The sequence below is a fragment of the Castor canadensis genome, chromosome 4 (genome assembly GCF_047511655.1).
Source record: "Castor canadensis chromosome 4, mCasCan1.hap1v2, whole genome shotgun sequence".
In the NCBI taxonomy this organism is placed as follows: domain Eukaryota; kingdom Metazoa; phylum Chordata; class Mammalia; order Rodentia; family Castoridae; genus Castor; species Castor canadensis.
Window position 1 is genome coordinate 185,179,348 of NC_133389.1, and position 12,743 is coordinate 185,192,090.

The 12,743-nt window shown below is 51.5% G+C and overlaps 1 protein-coding gene across 4 annotated transcripts in view; it reads right to left on the minus strand.

Moving 5' to 3' along the window:
• Positions 1–344: 344 nt before the first annotated feature.
• The window catches only part of Hdlbp (high density lipoprotein binding protein), a 64,511-nt gene continuing 52,112 nt past the window's right edge, over positions 345–12,743 (minus strand). For all 4 annotated transcript variants that reach the window (XM_074072265.1, XM_074072266.1, XM_074072264.1 and 1 more), the window contains 11 exons: positions 11,396–11,617; positions 11,088–11,306; positions 10,219–10,357; positions 8,091–8,245; positions 7,233–7,337; positions 6,792–6,926; positions 5,633–5,776; positions 3,693–3,878; positions 3,138–3,254; positions 2,749–2,877; positions 345–2,603 (listed from right to left, as the gene is read on the minus strand). In XM_074072265.1, the coding sequence (XP_073928366.1) occupies positions 2,517–2,603; positions 2,749–2,877; positions 3,138–3,254; positions 3,693–3,878; positions 5,633–5,776; positions 6,792–6,926; positions 7,233–7,337; positions 8,091–8,245; positions 10,219–10,357; positions 11,088–11,306; positions 11,396–11,617 (1,638 nt within the window). In that variant the 3' untranslated portion in view covers positions 345–2,516. The remainder of the gene's footprint in view (positions 2,604–2,748; positions 2,878–3,137; positions 3,255–3,692; positions 3,879–5,632; positions 5,777–6,791; positions 6,927–7,232; positions 7,338–8,090; positions 8,246–10,218; positions 10,358–11,087; positions 11,307–11,395; positions 11,618–12,743) is intronic.

The window sequence follows — 12,743 nt, forward strand, 5'->3', positions numbered from 1 at the left end:
GCCTGGGTGCTGGGAGCCCTTCCTGCAAATGCCAATGGAGAGCCTGGGATCCTGAGCTGGACAGGTTTATAGGAACCATACTGCTCCTCAAGTAGAACTGCCCACCCTCAGCACTTAGAGCTGCAGGTGGTTATCTGACCGGGGGCCATGGTGCAGGAGCAGGCAAGACGCCCTTGTCAAGACATCACCAGCTCACATCATGTAGCTAGGTCTCCCCTACCACAGCTCCGGAGGTGACAGTGACAGAGTCACTGCTGAGAGGACTGGAACTACCCAGGGATGTTGTTGCCACTTAGTCACAGGAACCAGAGCACACACAATGAAATGAGTCCCAGCACACTGCATCTGGTTTTGGGTTTTATTTTAGAATTTATAAAATTCCAGTGTTATCCATAGTCACGAGCCTTTACACATGTTTGCATATAATCAATCTCCAAATTCCAAAGTTAAGGCCAAGGGATGGATGTAGCTATGGAAACATAGGGTATGGAAGACATTCAACAAGGAGGAAAAGACACTCCCCACCCCAGGCCCCCGACAGCTTGGAGGCTGCAGGGAGATCCTGTGCACAGTCATTTCATGGTCTTTATAAACAACCGAAGAAAAGGGGTGAGACCCTGAACAGCTTAGGATAGGGCTCCAATCTATAGCACTTAGCAATAAATGGAGATGTGCAAAATCCAGTTGTGAGAATTTAAACTTTGCCTTCTGGAGAGGGGAAGGGACTGTGGTAGGAGGACATTGTATAAAGATGAAGAGAGGTTGGGACAGGTACCCGAGGGAGCTGGAAGAATGAGGAGGGAAGCAAAATGACCAACTGCAAAATGCCCTCAAACTCATGCAGATGAAGAGGCAAAAGTCCTTCCCCCAGGCTCCCCAGAGACAAGACAGCTCTGGGAGGGGGAGCCCCTAGTCTTTCCTCCCTGTCCCATCCACCCAGCTTCACTCAGGCAGCAATGCAGATGCGTTCCTATTTCGGTTATCCCTCCTATGAAAGGGCACATCTGGAGCTGCTTGAGCTTTTGGGAACTGGTGTCACAGCAGGCGTGACTGCCCCAGGGAGGGCTTTGCTAGGAACCCAAATGTCTGGGATAGGACAACTTGCTAGTGGCTAAGTCAGACAACCTAGAGATGAAAGGCCCGTCCTTAGGCCCCACAACACAATAGAGACACCTTTGCTTAGGACCACCTTTCCTGATGAGTGTGACTCAGAATTACCTGCCACACCCGAGGAACAGGAGACCCTGCCTCAGCTAGCAGGGCTCTCAGCACCCAGTCCTTTGCTCATTTGGCTTCACTTCTTGGTCCAGGCTAAGTGACAGCCTCTGTACCCCAAGACCATGATACCCATACCTCAAAGTCAGGCACCTGGGACCTGTCCCCATGACCTGCATATAGCATCCAGGCATGCCACCAGGTCAGGCTGTTTAGGAATGGGTGGGAATGAGCACTGTGATCTGGGCCAGTCCCCAAAAGACCTGGGCTGAGGGAAGGCAAAAGCCTCCATCTCCACACACAGGTCCCACCCCAACTCCACAGCAGGCCCAGGACCAGCAGAAATACCTCAATCAAGAGAGAAGCCTTGGGGATAGCACTAACTTATCCATGAGACCACTACCGCACTGGCTGAGGTAGAAAGAAGGCAACTGAACATGAGGTGTCTGGACTGAGGCAGTCACGGGGGCCAAGCTGGTGGGAAAGTCGAGATGTTACCAGAGAAGAAGTCTCCACCTCCCCGTCCCTGCTCCCTGCCAGTCTTAGATCATACCAGGCCACTGTGGGTGACCACAGGGGACCCAGGTGGCATACACATGCAGCCTCACCTTTAGGCTACACACAGCAGACAGTGGGGCCAAGGGTCCAGTGGAGGCCCTAGTGCTTTCAGATCCAAAGCAGGTACCATCAGTACCATACAAGGACCCAGGTCAGCTTCCGGTCCCTTTAGCTCCAAGATACCGACTTCCCACTAGCCAAAGCTGGGCCTTCCTCCCACCCTGTGGCCTGCACTAAGCAGACTTGGGCAGCTGGAAGGGGCCAATTGCTTTCCACAAAGGAGGAGGTCTGGACGACAAGCAGTCAGCAGGTGGGAAAGGAAGAGGGCAAACGTTTTGGCTTTTATAAAGTCAAGGAAATTTATTTCCTGAGGTCATGACACAGGAAGTCGACTCCTAGCCGCTGCTGCGGAGCTCTGGTAATGGTCAGAGTGCTGACTACATGCTGGGTGGACCAGGAAGCTGGAGTCTGTGTTATCACAAAATGCTCAATTACCTTTGCTTAGTGTTTAAAACAGTGGCGTGCCTGTCCCAGAGCACGGTAGATCCTGAGCCCGCTGGGTGCCGACCAGGCCTGGAGAAATGGCCACACAAGGCCGGCTTGCCAGGCTTCACTGCGAGACCTCGGGGAGGGGGAAGAGCGTCAACAATTTACGAGGGTCCAGCTGCTGAGTCAGATTGAGACAAACCATTGTGTGGCTAGGTTTGGGTCAGCAGGCTGGAAAGGTTTTTGCTTTTTGATCATTATCGTTTGGGGCCCCAAGGAAGGGTCTTGGGGGCCACCTGAGCCCCAAAGCTGGGAAATTCCTCAGAGCTGCTCATATCAGGAGCCTGTGGAAAGGGAGGACACAATTTTAGTACAGAGTCACTCTCCCTGGCATAAACAGCTTCCAAAGTTGCTGCCCCTTCACCCAGGACACTGGCCCACCACCCTGCCTGGGGCCCATGGAGGGTAGGGGTAGAAATGCCTTCTGACCTTCTCACTGCTGTTGGCAGTCCAGGGGGCGTCCCGCACCACAAAGCCTTTGGATGGTGCCTTGGACTCCTCATGTGCTGGGGGCTTCATGTACACCTGCAGTGCCTCGCTGTCCACCACGTCTGCCAGCTGCAGGGGATAAGGGAGGTGGTACCGGTCAGTCTGCAGCACAGGTCAGCTGAGCCTTCTCGGAGCATTCTCTGCGGAGCTACAAAGAGGCACCTACCCACCCACTTGCCTCCGCACCTGGCCTGCCTTTGGAAGTACACAAATCACGAGGCTGTCACCTCAGGTTTGTGGCTGAGCTCCAGACCAGTTAGGGACAGGATGCCTCAGAGCAGAGCCTAAGCCACCCCCAGCCCTGCAGACCGTACCCACTCAGGACTCACATATTCCTCCTCCAGGTTGAGGATGTGGTCGATGGCTTCCTCCACATTCTCTGGGAGTCCTGTCACAGTGACGCAATTGGGGTCTGGGGCCCCACTCTGTGGGAAGCGGATGTCCACCTGGAAGGAGCATGCAATGTCAGCAGAGGACGCCAGGGAGGACTCTGGACCATTACGTGTGTTCCTCTGGTGAGGTGTTTCCCTTGAGTTACCGAGAACTCAAAGACCTAGCCTCAGGGCTGTTCACTTGAGGAAGCTGCTGGTTCTCAGCAGAAAAAGGTGCCGGGTGTGCGCAGCAGTGTTTCTACAAGACGGTACCGTCCTGCAGATAACAAACCTGTCAGGTAACACAACAGCCATCTCTGTGTGTTCCCATGCCTGTACTGACCATGGGGTCCTGGCCCCATCACCTGAGAGCCGAGCGCCTGCTGGGCACACTTGCATCCTCCTCCTGGCCTGTAGAGTCAGCAGTCCTGTCAGGAGCGTGCAGGCTGCCTCTGTCCTTGCAATGGATGGAAACTCTCGTTCCTGTGCTTCCAGGTGGTTTTGGGGGCTCACCTTAAATTCATCCATGATTTTGCGGATGGCTTTGCCCCGGGCACCAATGATGCGGGCATGGACACGGTGGTCCAGTGGGACATCCTCAGAAACCATCTGCTCAAGCTCACCCACGATTTTCAGGATAGCATCACGGGCAGCTTCTGTGTTCTTCTCGTACCCTGTGATGGTGATTTGGTCCTGGGGCTAAAAAAGGAGAATGCAGTCAAAGAAGAGGGAAGGCCTTACTGGGACCCCCATGATAAGTGTGTGCTGACCCAGCAGGGCTGGTCCAAAAGAACGACCTAGTGCAGGTACCATGGCTGGAAGACTGATTGCACCAGGCCTCACCTTAGAGGGAAAGGAAATACGTATCAGCTCAGCAGAGAAGCAAGGTAGAAACACATCAGGTGGCTGAGGTAAAATGGAAAGTTAACAGTGTCCATCCAGCACCTGTTCCCCCAACAACGCCATCAAAGAGAAAGGTGCAAGACCAGAAGGACACATGCCCACAAAAATGGAGGAGGCTCCAGCAGGTAAATTCCAGGACAATAGGCACAGGACTGGAGACTACTGTAGAGCAAAGCCCAACAGCCTCCTAGTTCTTTGCCCACTTAGAGGAGCTCCTGGCCCCAACACCCACAGAGATCCCCTTGATCCCTCGGCATCTCCCTCCTAGCTTAGGCCTCCCTGGTACCAGACAGAGGTTAACAAAAACAATTCAGGGTGCACAGAAGGAAACACAGAAACAAAACAGCTGTAATTCTTAGTATTCAGGATAGGGGGAACAGCAGGTCCACAATAAAAGAACAGAATACTCAGAACAGGGCCACAGAATAGATGCCTGGAGATGATCTCAAAATGCAGAAAGATACAGCCTGGGAGAGAAGCAAGAGAGACCCAGTGGTTCTCAGGCAGCAGCAGCCAGAGGCCAGGCAGCAGGGGACACAGCCTCATTTAAAGTAGGCACAGCAAAGCCAGGCTACCTCTGCCAGCGGTCAGCACATGCCCACAGAACCAATCCTGCAAGTCTAAATGGTAAGCCATACTTTGGTAAGCTTAAGAGAGCCAGACACTTAAGATGAAGATAATTAAAAATTAGTTAAGAAGAAGAATAGTGGTATAAACATTGCTAGAAATGCAGAGATAAATGGAAGACAAAGGGTTGGGAAGAATGTGCTTGGAGGGATGAGACTCAGGAGCAGGGGGTCAGGACCCGAGGTGGCCCAAGGCCTACTGATATTCTGGAACAGCATGTGTGTGTGTCTGAGAGATGCGGAAGAAAATGTGGAAAGGCAGAAGACAAGACACCTGCAGTGGCGGTGAGGGGACTGCTGTGGTACTGGGTGGAGCTAGCCCACACCCAACAAGCAGAGGCAACAGCAGGGCAGTCAATCTCCACTCACACCAGGACTACTCCAGAGAGCTGAAGCCTAAGGGAGGTATGAGGCGGGGTGGGGCTGCGCTCCCCTCCGCTTTATCCTGAATGCAGCAGGAGGCTGTGCAGAGTTCATGGAACCATCCAGCAAGTGTAATGAGGACTGTAGAAAAAGTACATCTTGGCCATCTCACATCTACCTGCCTCCTAGGAGCCCCTTACAGCTTGCCCAGGGATGCTGAAGTGCTGATGGACAAGCTGTGCGTGTAGACACGAGAGCTCAAGAAAGGACCGGACTGAGGGCCCAGCTCGCCTGTTGAAGAAGGCACGAGAAAATGTCCTAAGGCTCCAGATTACACATGGCGCTTAGCAAACCTCACTCAGATGGTGAATATCAAGACCCCATCTAAACCTCAAGCTGAAATCAGATCCTTGTCAGACCCGCCACTGAATCAACCCTTGCCCTGATGTGGCACATCCAGAGTCTGCCTGGTTCCCGTGGCCCAGGTCAAGACTAGGCCATCAGTGTCCATCTGCTCCCAGATGCTCTAACCACAGCATCTCAGTTGGACGTCATTCTTACCTGGTTCCCATCATCTTTATCAGGAAACTGGATGTTCACATCATGCTCCAAACGGATTTGAGTGATCACTGCCCCCTTTCTCCCAATAATTTTGGGATGGTATTTGGGGTCTACAGTGACACTCAGCTTAAAACTCCTTAAAGCCTACAAATGAAACAAGTGAGAATGAGGCAAAGAGAGCACTCCGCCCTACAGCTAAGCCGCGTGTACCCATGCCCGTTTCAGACAGGTCTGTAGAAATACAAGGCAGACACTCCAACGTCCTGCTAGTAGGTGGCCTTTAATCCCTGTGGTCCAGAAGAGCTAGGCATCTCTTTGTCTGATCCACGCTACCTTTGATCACCTGTTATAAATGAGAACTACAGGCCCTAACCACACTAGTCCATCCCAGGTCCTCCTGTTCAGCATATACATTCCTTGGAACAAGCTGCTGACCACTGTGGAGGTAGGCATCCGCACTGAGGAGGGACAGGCCAGGGAGTGAGCTGCTTGAGCTCTGGGTCCTACTTCCTGAGTTTGTGACCAGCACATCTAATCAGTTTGAAGAAAACATTCTGGTCTTTTGGGGCTGGGGTACAGATGGGGCCAAGAGCTTTCAGGGGACAGAAAGCCTGGCCCTCCATTTAAGACTAGAGTCATGACCTGGTTAGAGGAAAAGAACCCAAGGTGCATTCTGGGGCACGATCATAGTGGGCAAGAAGGCTTCAAAGCTCTATTGCCAGACTGTGCTCCAAGAAAAAAAGAACATTATTCCCTTAGTAAAGAGCCAGTCAACCCAGAATGATCTGCTTCCAGTTCCTAGACTGCCCTGCTCCTGTGCAGTGCACCTCTCAGAAGCTTTCACACAGCAGCTCTGCTGGAGGAGAGGTGGGGTCTTACTCCACTGCACACAAGGGAGCCATTTGCTTGTCAGCCTGCAGCTACCTGGAGCTGAGACACCAATCTTTTCTGTAGGGTCTGAGCACCAAAACATTTCTTCTGATTTTGTTGTGTTAACTTGCTATTTCTCGTAACAACTGTCCAATTTTTCCACTTTTGTATTAAAGGAGAACTTTACCCTTACTTAGCTCCTACTAGACTGCCTAGCAGCCATGACCTGGCCTTAAGGAAGCCTCCCAGGGTACGTACTGAGCTCACTCCCAGACAGGCTTGTGCTTACCCGGTCCTCCTGCTCAGCCTGAAGTTCCTTCACTCGCTCCAGCAGCCCCGCCTTGGCCCGGTCCAGGTTTGCAACCAGGCCAGTGATGGCAATGATGTCAGACTGCAGTTCAGGAGCTGGGACGTGTATATTCACCTACGTTGTTGAAATGAAGACCTGATGTCTAGAGCCAGCAGCGCAACAGGACTAAGTCTACCTGACCCCCAGGTGTACCGAAAGCTTGGGACTCAGAGGGAGTATGATGAAAGCCCACCCTCATGAGATGGGGGGTTTGGGGATGGGGCATCCATGGGATGGATGGGATGAACGAGGGGAGACCTGGGAGGGAGTCAGTGCTCCATCAGACTAGCAGGAAGCAGTGTGGAGGAGGCCAGCATGAGTTGGTGACCACAGCTGGTAGAGTCCTCCCCATACGGCACGGAGTCCGGGGCAGGGTCCCACCTCAAACTCATCCATCATTTTTCGGATCCCACTTCCTTTCTGCCCGATGACATAACGGTGAAGATCAAAGGGCACCTCAACTTCAATGGTGACCGGAACCAGGGCCTGTAAGGGAAGATGGTGGAGGTTAGGCTAAGAGCAAAGGGCAGAACCCTGAGGACAAGTGTGCCCATTTGACAGGCTACCTGGACCTTAACAACAGGACAGGACAAGAAACCCAGTCTAGGGTAATGCTGACTGAGACGGATTCAGTCTGTACCCCATGCCCACCCTCCTGGACTGCCAACAGACTGATGCCCACTGGAAAGGGGCGGGCACAGGACACAGAGGCCCAGCTCTTGGCATGTCCCCAAGGTCATGCCTGCTTTGGTAAAGTCTGTGCGAGTCACTAAGCATTCTCCAGGATGGCTACTGATCTCGGTGTCTGCACTCAAGTCCCAGTGCTGGCTGCCCACTCATCTTTCTCCACTGTGGCTTCACAGTGCTCACAACAGGACCCGACCCACAGGTGACACTCAGTAAACGCTCACCACACACGTCTTAGTTATGACAAGCCTGAGCCAATTATCCTCACTTCGTGGGGGGATAGGAGAGACTGAAGCTTAAGGTTACATTCGCCCACTACTAGTGAGACCACCTCCACAGCCTCCATGCCCACAACTTAAGGCTGGACTATGCTGCTGTCCAGAGACGGGACTGCAGAATCTCAGGTCTTGGTGAAGGGAAGCAGCCTCTCTGAGCTCTGTGACCAGCCAGACATGGATAGATGGTACTTTAGGACCAAAACGACAAAATCTGTTTGTTACTACCTAAGGGCCTGGCCTTCAGGGAGGACAAGGAGAGGGCCCGAACACCTACCTCCAGCGCTTCCTTGGCGGCCTCACACTTCTCTTTGCGGCCAGAGATGACGATGATGTCGCATCTCCTTGGAGAGCCAGGGTCAGCCTCCTTGGCCTCTCTGCCCTCCCCAGCTTCGTCCCCATTCTCCTGGATGGCTGGCTCTACACTATGAACTAAGGAGAGAGGGAAAAAGGGGAAGCTGACAACAGCCCAAAGATGACTGCTCTGCAGGAGGCACTTCATCTGCCTTCTATGTGCTGGGTGGGACAGCAGATGTACAGCCTTGCATGGGGTTCCTGAGTTCTGTGACTCCCTTCCTCACCTTTAAAGTGGAGTCACCGTAACAACCGCAGATGTGTAAAGAGGATAAGCTAGTAATCCACCAGGGAAGAGCAAAGCGGCCCTACTACATGTATGGAGCCTGACTGCCAGGCAAAGCTCACGAGGAAAGGAGAATGGCACATAGTCAGGTCCAGGTAAACCAGCTCCAGAGAGGCAGTGGGGTAGGGTCTGAGAAACTTAGGAGGGACAGTCAGGGAAAGACCAAGGTAAACCTGTGCCAGCTACTCATGGCAGAATGAAGCAGAGCCCAAGAGCAAAGGGGCATGCCAACAGGACATGGAGTCCTGCCGGAGAGCTGGACAGCCACTCTGGTAGGTCATGTGCACACTGAGTGAATGCCCAGTGTTTTCCATGGAGGAACAGGAATCCAGGGAGCCACATGCTCTAAGTGGCGAACAGGAGACGGGCAGACAGAATGCCTGAAGAATTGCAATCCGGGATTAAATCCAGAGCTGGGGTGGAGAGCTCTGACGGGTACTGTACGGGAGCTCGAACTTGGTGCCGGGTCTTGCAGCTTTGCCCAGGCTGGCATAGACCATGATCCTCCTATTTACATATCCAGAGTAGCTGTAATGACAGGTGGTACCACCATGCCCATGGTTGAAATGGGGTCCACTAACTTCCTGTGTAGGCTGGCCTCAAACTGCAATCCTCCAGAACTCTGCCTCCCAAGTAGCTGGGATTACAGGTGTGAGCTACTGGCGCCTGGCTGAAGGTCATATTTAACACTGGCAAATTGGGATACTGATTGTGAACTAGACAACAGTACTGTGCAGTTTCAGATCTGACTTTGATGAAGATGCCATTGTCATGTAGGAGAATGTTCAGATTCTTAGGAAACACATTATGGATAAAAGGACATGTCTAAAAATTACACTCAAATGATTCAGAAAAAAGTGTGCATAAAAGGGGAGGGCTGAGAAAACGCTGGTGTTGGATGGTGGTGTAGCTTTATGCCGTTCTGTGCAGTTTTTTCTCTAAGTATGAAATTGTATCAAAACTAAGAAGTTAAAAACAGCTATTTACTCAGGTATGAAGCACAAATGGGGAAGAAGTACGACTTAGGTTCCTACACAAATAGCCTGTGTTCTCAGGAAAACAAGGAGCTGGAATGGCCACATATGACCAGATTTATGGATGTCAAACCAGTAACACTGAGTGGACGTGGCAGGCTGCAGGGTTGGCTAGACCACACAGAACAATGACCAAATCAATAGGGAGGTGGCCTGCCCCTTGCCTCACACATGCAAAGCAAGCAGAGAGATGACCACGCTGCTACCACTCATACCCACCACCTCTTCCACCACTGACCACACCTGTGGTTCTTCTCCCACCTGCCTTCCCCATTATGGTCCACAAGCAGAGGCAGGTGACAAGCAGGGTACCATGCTAACAGCCCTTCCAGAAGAGCCATCAGCCTGCTGGATGATGCCTTCTGGCTGATGTGAGAGGCTGGAAGGGGACATGTCTACAGTGGTATGTGGGGGGAAGAGGCTGCTCTGGATGGAGCTGAGCAAACATCCACCCAAGTGAAACACTGTCCAGAGAAAAACTGCAGCTGAACTTGGGTTTCCCAAACAAGACACTGAAAGCTCCTATCTCTTCTTTGGCCTTGTCCTCTGTGAACACAGACATGGGCCAGGAAGTGGCCCTGAATTTCTGGAAGCACCTGGAACTCACACACTATATCCAAGAACTGCTCCAGCATCAGAAGCAGTAGCAGAGAAGAGCCACAAGGGAGGCACACAGCTGATGCACATGGTAGCCTATAGGCAGTGATAGCCACAGAGCTGAGGGGACTCACCTGGGTTCTCCTCTCTGTCTGGGAACTTAATCTGAACATTGTAATCTCGAGTGATCTGCTGGATTCTGGAACCTTTGGGGCCCATGACAGATCGATGGAACTTCTGGGGTATAGCACATTCCATTGTCACCTGAGCTTCCTGAAGAGGGAACACAAAGAAAAAAGAGCAAAGGTCAAATTCCTTAAGTCCAACACTTTCCCTACACCATCCTCCCCATCCTCTACAGCCTCTTTTAGGAGGTGAACCTAGTGATCCTGGTTGACTGAGTGGAGGGGGAGCACAGGACAGAAGGGACAGGCCTTGTTCTGTAGGGAGCTCCTGAGACAGAAAACACCTGCCACCTTCAATACAGAACTTCCCTGTGCTTGCATCAGACAGAAAACACCTGTTTTACACACATAGAGGAAGCACTGCCCCCCCATCTACAGACATATTAGCCAACTGAGAAGCATCACTTTTGTCATAGTCTGGGACTCTGTGAGTAATGTGACGGAAACGGCACGTTAAGGCCACACAAAGGACAATCAAGAGAGTCAGGGAGGAAGGAAATGCATTCAAAGTTGCTTTAGAAAAGCCAATGTGCTTTCATGTGCCTGCCCTATGGGTTCACTCTGACACCTTCATTCCCTCAGTCTATGCTCTTTTCTACCTAGAAAGAAAAAAAAAAAAAAACAAACAAACAGGTCCTTGTGTAGATCACATTGTCATTAAAAAGGAAAGAACAAAATAAAAAAAGAGAGTGAGAGATTGCCTCTTAAAGTCAGCAGCCTTCCTGACTGAGGCCACAGGCAGGCAAGTAAGGCGACTGTGCATAAGGCCCCTGTGACCACTCACTGCTAAGTGCTCAGTGATGACAAGAGCCACTCACCAGGTCCTCGATGATCTCCTGAATGCGCTTCTTGGCTGCTTCCACACAGTCCTTGGCTCCTTTGAGGGTGACTTTATCACTCTGTGTGCCAGAGCGTGGGAAGCTGACCATGACCCCACCATACTCTTCAGCAATCTCCCGCAAGACCTGACCTCTTCGGATGACAAAATGGCGGTGATGTTTGGGGTCCACCAGCATGTAGTCTTCAACCACATTATCCTGCAATGTTGAGACAAGGAATGGAAGATGGCCCACCTCTCACCCCACCATGGCATGAACAGAGTCAACAGCCAAGGCCCGCTCCCTACCAGGTTCTGGATCAATGCCTCTAGCTCCTTCTGGGCCTCCCGGACAGCATCCTCCTTTCCTATGATGGTGATCAGGTCCTGGTCCTTGTCCTCAGCTGCTGGGAATATTATTCGGGCTCCGGTGCTGTCACGCACCTTGCGGATTTTGCCGCCCCCTTTGCCAATGAGGAATTTGTGGTATTCTGGCTTGGCTCGGATGTCCACGGTGAAACTCTTGGTTTGCTGCAGACACCAACCCCATGTATGTTAGCTCCACACTAGCTGCCTGCCTGGACCACAGCATGGGTGAATGAGAGCACCTAGAGGCCAGCAGAATGGGGTGGCTCTCCTTACACTGACACTAGTGTCCTGATGTTGCACCAACCCCCTAACCCCCGAATGGGGCTAATAGCACCTCACCTCAACAGATGGACACCCAGACAAACTGTAAGTGTTGTTTTTCTCCACAGCTATCAGAAAGAGGCTGAGACAGTGAGGTGCAAACTTATAACTTTGGTCTGCTATATACGAGCAATGACTAAACCTCTTCTAGTCATTTTAATCTGCTGGGGATGTGGTGATGAGCAGTGATAAGGTGTTCACTTTGAGGAGAATGGGGTGCACTTGGCACAGTAGCACATGCACTGCCCCAGGGGCCCTGCCACTCAATGTCTGCCCTTCCACGTGTTTGTAGGCCAAACACACAGAAGTGCTACCTGGGCTGGCCCTCTTCCCTCCCACAGTGCCAAAGACTAGCACATGTAAAAAAGCAATTGGTGGCTCAAGGTTGGAGCTCCTTGAGACACAAACGCCACAGTTGAGAGGAGCGCTCTCAGAGGTTTTGCAGTAGCACAAGCCGTACTCTGTGACCTCCTTACAGATACCAGTGATTCTGGCAGACTTAGCTGGAAGAACAGGGGAACCCACAGAGGCACATTTTGCTTTTCCTTTGGACCTGAGACTGGGCCCACAGCACAAAGAATACAGAAGAAAAGATTACCTAACATGTAAAATTTAAACAACTGAGCTGTTAGACTGAGGCAGGAGGATCAGAAATTCCATGTCTGCCTAGGCTATACAATGAGATCCTGTCTCAAAAAATAGAAACAAATAAACATCAAAACCAAGAGGTTGGTTAAATACAATAAACAAAACATTAAGTCTAATTAAAAAATTATAATTGTGTTAGGAGGTACAGAAAAAGCATCTGACAAAATTCAAAACTCACTCCCCCTAAAACTCTCAACTCAGAAGAGAATCTCCTAACTTCACAGACAGCAGCTACAAAAGACACACAGCAAATCACACTTGATGGTGAAAGATGAGCAAGGCAAGGCTGTCTCCTTACCTCTGCTGCAGCAGGCTCTGG